The 6,019-nt window shown below is 51.2% G+C and overlaps 1 protein-coding gene across 3 annotated transcripts; it reads left to right on the top strand.

The window, feature by feature from the left end:
* The first annotated feature begins 1,546 nt into the window (after positions 1-1,546).
* Positions 1,547-5,599, top strand: HEY1 (hes related family bHLH transcription factor with YRPW motif 1). Of its 3 annotated transcripts, none has more exons than XM_009243895.4 (5): positions 1,547-2,034; positions 2,310-2,385; positions 2,513-2,608; positions 2,873-2,954; positions 3,839-5,599. In XM_009243895.4, the coding sequence occupies exons 1-5, from the start codon at positions 1,946-1,948 to the stop codon at positions 4,420-4,422; spliced, it is 927 nt and encodes a 308-aa protein (XP_009242170.1). In that variant the 5' UTR covers positions 1,547-1,945; the 3' UTR covers positions 4,423-5,599.
* Positions 5,600-6,019: the final 420 nt, after the last annotated feature.

Below are 6,019 nucleotides of genomic sequence, written 5' to 3'. Positions count from 1 at the left end.
AGTCAGGAGTTTGAGACAAGCCTGGCCAACATGGTGAAACCCAGTCTCTACTAAAAATACCAAAAACAATTAGCTGAGCATGGTGGCGTGCGTCTGTAATCCCCGCTTCTGGGGAGGCTGAGGCAGGAGAATTGCTTGAACCCGGGAGGCGGAGGTTGCAGTGAGCCGAGATCGCGCCACTGCACTCCAGCCCGGGCGACAGAGTGAGACTTCATCTCAAAAAAAAAAAAAAGATGGCATTGAGATCAATAAGAAAGTCTAGAAACCAGGAAGCTTTTTGCAAAGAGAAAATGCCTTTTGTTATTCTCACCGATGGATATTAAGCTTTCCCTCACAGGACTACAAGCTCCAGAGTGGATCTGAGACGAATGCGAATTGCTCTGCACCTTTGTAAGGGGCAGAAGACCGGATTTTCAAATTTAAAACCACCATTCTGTTTCTGGAATCAGAAATCGGTTTCGAGATTTACAACTGTATTTTAAAAAAAATCTGTCTTCTTAGTGGACTCGGGGGGGACTTCACGTAGCATCCAGTACACGCCACGCCAAGCCACCGAAGCCAGAGGTGTGTGTCTGGGGCCAGAGACGTGCATTCCCTCAGCAAGGCCGGCCTCAGACGCAAACGCCAGCACCGCCACCCTGTCGCCCGCTGAGAGGATCTGGCCGCCGACGGGGGGGGGGGGGCGGGGGGAGCGGCGGGGGAACAACAAAAAGTCTCAGCATAATGATTATTCCCAGGGACCGTTGGGTTTTTTTTCCCCAAGGCAGCCGAGAAAACAAATGCTCCACTTCCCCGGAAATGAGATGCACAGGGGTATTCATTCCATTCCGCGGCTGGGAAGCCCCTGCGGAAACGAGTCTGGCTGCATGTGCGGCCTCGGTCCCAGAAATCAAAAAGAGCGTCCCCTGAGCCCACAGCTTGCTCCTCCATGTGACCGGCCCCTGGGCTGGTGGCCACTGTGGACGCGCCCGGCGCCCCCTTTCCCAGCTCCCTGCGGGTTCCGCGGAGCCGCCGGCGCGCAGCCCTGCCAGGTGCACCCGGCACGGCCCCACCAACAGCGCGCGCCTCCAGCCGCCGGGCACTGGCGGCCACGCGGGCGAGATTTACGGTGGCGCTAGGCGGCGGCTTCCGAGGCCGGCCGGCGCCCAGGCTCCGATTACAGGTTCACACTGGGGGCCCGGCCCGCGGCCGCCCAGCCCTCGCCGGCGCGCCCTCGCGCGGCCCGCCTCCCCGCCTGCCCATTTTTCTCCATTCATGCGGACGCCCAGCGCCGCCACCGCCGCCGCCAGCGCGGCCGCCGCCGTCGCCGTCTTCGTCGCCGGCCGCCCGGATTGGCTGGCGGCCGCGGCGCCGGCACTTTCCCACGGCCCGCGGCGCGTGCGGCTCACCGGAGGCGCTGCAGGCTCGGCCCTGGCGCGCGGCCAGGCCAATCGGGGCGCGCGGGGCGGGGAGGAGCCGTGGCCGCCGACGGGCTTGTGTCCCGGCCCGGCCTCCCGCGCCTCCCTGCCGCCCGCGCCTCCTCCTTCCACTGAGTGCAGGCCGGGCAGAGCCCCCGCGGAGCCGACGCACGGCCGCCGGGTAGGGGCGGGCGCAGAGGGTGGGGGCGCGGTCCGCTCGCGCCCTCGGCCTCGCTCCCGCCCCTCCCCGGAGCGGCTGCCAATCAGCGGCGCGAGAAACCGGATTGGCCTGGGGGGCGGCTGTTGCCCTGGAGTTGCCGCCCCCGCCTCTCCGCCCCCTCGCCCGCCTTCCCCACTCCCCCGCCCTCCCCAGGGCCCTGGGAAGGGGCTCAGCGTGGGAAAGGATGGTTGAGTTTTAACCAGAGGCAAAGCGTGAGCGGGATCAGTGTGTGCGGAACGCGAGCAGCCGAGAGCGGAGAGGCGCCGCTGTAGTTAACTCCTCCCTGCCCGCCGCGCCGACCCTCCCCTGGATCCCCCAGGCAACCAGCATGAAGCGAGCTCACCCCGAGTACAGCTCCTCGGACAGCGAGCTGGACGAGACCATCGAGGTGGAGAAGGAGAGTGCGGACGAGAATGGGTGAGCTGGCGGCGGCGGAGCGGAGCCAGAGCGGGAGGCGAGCGCAGGCCTGCCGCGGTGACATCGGGCTAGGACCCTTGGCGCGCCTGTGCCCTGCGCTGACCTCCGCGCGTCGCAGGCTGGCGGCAGCCTGCGGCCAGGGAACCCCTAGGCGCCTTCCAGCCCAAGTGGCAAAAAAAGTCTGAGTGCGGGGAGGGTGTGGGGGCGACCTCTCAGATCACCTCTCCTCGTTTAACGGCGATTTCAGTTTTTGTTTGTTCTTTTTCTCTTTTCAGAAACTTGAGTTCGGCTCTAGGTTCCATGTCCCCAACTACATCTTCCCAGATTTTGGCCAGAAAAAGACGGAGAGGAGTGAGTCTCTTTACACTCTCTTTTTATTTTTGTTATTGATTAACGGAAATAACCACCTTTTTTTTTTGTCTTGGAAATTTACAGTCGTAATGGTAATGCCTTCCTTTGTTTTGCTTGCCTTCTGCAGATAATTGAGAAGCGCCGACGAGACCGGATCAATAACAGTTTGTCTGAGCTGAGAAGGCTGGTACCCAGTGCTTTTGAGAAGCAGGTAATGGAGCAAGTAGGTAAAGCTCTCAGCATAGCTATCTGCACCTTCTGAATCTTCCCCCCATTAATCTCATCCGCCTTGGAAAATAGCTGTGTTGCTTGTGCTTAGATGAATTCGTACACAGATGCCGGTGTATTTTGTGAAGACAACTGATTTTGCTTTAGTCCATGCTTTACGATTTACAAAGCATATATCTTTGTATATATATTTGCATATTTTAAATTGTTCCCCAAAGGAACTTGTGCCAAATCAATCTTTTGCCATTCTCATCTTTAGGGATCTGCTAAGCTAGAAAAAGCCGAGATCCTGCAGATGACCGTGGATCACCTGAAAATGCTGCATACGGCAGGAGGGAAAGGTACATCTCCTAGACCTAGTGGGGGCTCTGAGTGGTTGGCATAGAGTGAGCAGCGGCTGAAGGCCAGGATTGGTGCAGTAGCTGCCTGATTTTTCTTTGGGGGTGGGGAGAGAACGGTGTGTGGTGTGTGCAGTTCCCTGTCAGTACATTTTCAATTGCACATAGAATCTTCTCCAGTGAATTCACCACCCCAGCTCTCTGCAGATTGAGCTAGTGCATCTTTTGGAAAAATACCTATTATTTGTGAGGTCTTCGAAAGTTGTGACAGCCTTGATTCAGATCAGGTAGCTTTCACATTTGTCCATTGCTATTTTGAGAAAAAGCATTTAAAAACAATATGTGGTCTTATTTTGGTATATGGGATTAAAAAAAAATGTGCTGCCACATGCCTCTTGAGGAAAGAAATGTATTGTGGTTAAGTAGAGGAAACCTAACAGGAGACCAAGGTCTGTGTGTCTGTCTCTCCAGCAGGAAAATGCTTTACTGAGGTCCAAGTGCCTAAAAGCTCCGCGATGATAACTTACATCTGTGTGTCTAACGAATTTCACTGCTCTGTGGTTTCTCTGTCCTTGATGTATTTTTTGTTGTTGTTGAGGGAAAACATTAAAGGAATGAACATAGTTTCATCCGCTGGTAGGGTATAATTCCAATTTCTGCTCTGCAGCTTCTAATTGGGCTTTGAACTTGCATTACCAAACACATTCTGCTTATGTTGATTAATGCAAAGATTTTTGTTGACTCCAAAGTATTTAGACTTTCGGAAGAACCCTTGACTGTTGTGTTTTAAGGGATGCAGGTATCTGCCAGGAAGGGCTGTCTCTGGGACTGAAGAAATGAGGGAAACGGGCAAAGCCCTGAGATTTTTCTTTTGTTCTTTTCCTTAGGTTACTTTGACGCGCACGCCCTTGCTATGGACTATCGGAGTTTGGGATTTCGGGAATGCCTGGCAGAAGTTGCCCGTTATCTGAGCATCATTGAAGGACTAGATGCCTCTGACCCGCTTCGAGTTCGACTGGTCTCGCATCTCAACAACTACGCTTCCCAGCGGGAAGCCGCGAGCGGCGCCCACGCGGGCCTCGGACACATTCCCTGGGGGACCGTCTTCGGACATCACCCGCACATCGCGCACCCGCTGTTGCTGCCCCAGAACGGCCACGGGAACGCGGGCACCACGGCCTCACCCACGGAACCGCACCACCAGGGCAGGCTGGGCTCGGCACATCCGGAGGCGCCTGCTTTGCGAGCGCCCCCTAGCGGCAGCCTCGGACCGGTGCTCCCTGTGGTCACCTCCGCCTCCAAACTGTCGCCGCCTCTGCTCTCCTCAGTGGCCTCCCTGTCGGCCTTCCCCTTCTCTTTCGGCTCCTTCCACTTACTGTCTCCCAATGCACTGAGCCCTTCAGCACCCACGCAGGCTGCAAACCTTGGCAAGCCCTATAGACCTTGGGGGACGGAGATTGGAGCTTTTTAAAGAACTGATGTAGAATGAGGGAGGGGAAAGTTTAAAATCCCAGCTGGGCTGGACTGTTGCCAACATCACCTTAAAGTCGTCAGTAAAAGTAAAAAGGAAAAAGGTACACTTTCAGATAATTTTTTTTTAAAGACTAAAGGTTTGTTGGTTTACTTTTTTCTTTTTTAATGTTTTTTTCATCACGTCATGTATTAGCAATTTTTAAAAACTAGTTGTTAAATTTTGTTCAAGACATTAAATTGAAATAGTGAGTATAAGCCAACACTTTGTGATAGGTTTGTACTGTGCCTAATTTACTTTGTAAACCAGAATGATTCCGTTTTTACCTCAAAATTTGGGGAATCTTAACATTTAGTATTTTTGGTCTGTTTTCCTCCTTGTATAGTTACGGTCTGTTTTTAGAATTAATTTTCCAAACCACTATGCTTAATGTTAACATGATTCTGTTTGTTAATATTTTGACAGATTAAGGTGTTGTATAAATAATATTCTTTTGGGGGGAGGGGAACTATATTGAATTTTATATTTCTGAACAAAGCGTTGACAAATCAGATGATCAGCTTTATCCAAGAAAGAAGACTAGTAAATTCTCTGCCTCCTATAGCAGAAAGGTGAATGTACAAACTATTGGTGGCCCTGAATCCATCTGGCCAGCTGCTGGTATCTGCCAGGACTGGCAGTTCTGATTTAGTTAGGAGAGAGCCGCTGATAGGTTAGGTCTCATTTGGAGTGTTGGCGGAAAGGAAACTGAAGGTAATTGAATAGAATACACCTGCATTTACCAGCCCCAGCAATACAATGAATTTTTAATCACACGGATCTCAAATTCACAAATGTTAACATGGATAAGTGATCATGGTGTGCAAGTGGTCAATTGAATAGTACAGTGGAACCTGTTAAATGCATAACCTAATTTTCCTGGAACTGCCATATTTTCTTTTAACTGGAAATTTTTATGTGAGTTTTCCTTTTGGTGCATGGAACTGTGGTTGCCAAGGTATTTAAAAGGGCTTTCCTGCCTCCTTCTCTTTGATTTATTTAATTTGATTTGGGCTATAAAATATCATTTTTCAGGTTTATTCTTTTAGCAGGTGTAATTAAACGACCTCCACTGAACTGGGTTTGACCTCTGTTGTACTGATGTGTTGTGACTAAATAAAAAAGAAAGAACAAAGTATTCTGTGGTGTATGTCTTACATACCTTGGCCTTTCCTCCTCTTGGCTAAGAAAAGATAAACTTTCCTTGGTTTTCATTTTGCTTGATTGGTTTGTATGTTTACCAGTTTCATTATTCTTGGACTTCTAAACTGTGTGAATTCGTGCCATTGAATAAGGTGACTTCATTACAATGCAGAGCTTTGCCCTGCCTCCTACAAGGGGACATAGCCCTTTTGCTCTTATGTCAGATGATCTGGCCCTAAACTGGCCATCTGTGGATTAGGAAAGCTGAAATCAGACTGAGACTTACAGGGGTTGAAAGGAGCTTGGATGAAATATTTTAAAACCGTGTTGACTATTTGACAAATATTTACTGAGAGTACCTATTATGTGCTCATTTCTACGCTGAGAGAATGGAAATTTATTTCTTTTATTAATT

This window comes from Pongo abelii, chromosome 7 (assembly GCF_028885655.2).
Source record: "Pongo abelii isolate AG06213 chromosome 7, NHGRI_mPonAbe1-v2.0_pri, whole genome shotgun sequence".
Taxonomy (NCBI): Eukaryota; Metazoa; Chordata; class Mammalia; order Primates; family Hominidae; genus Pongo; species Pongo abelii.
The sequence above is the reverse complement of the archived record's forward strand: the minus strand, read 5'-3'. Positions and strand labels throughout refer to the sequence as shown.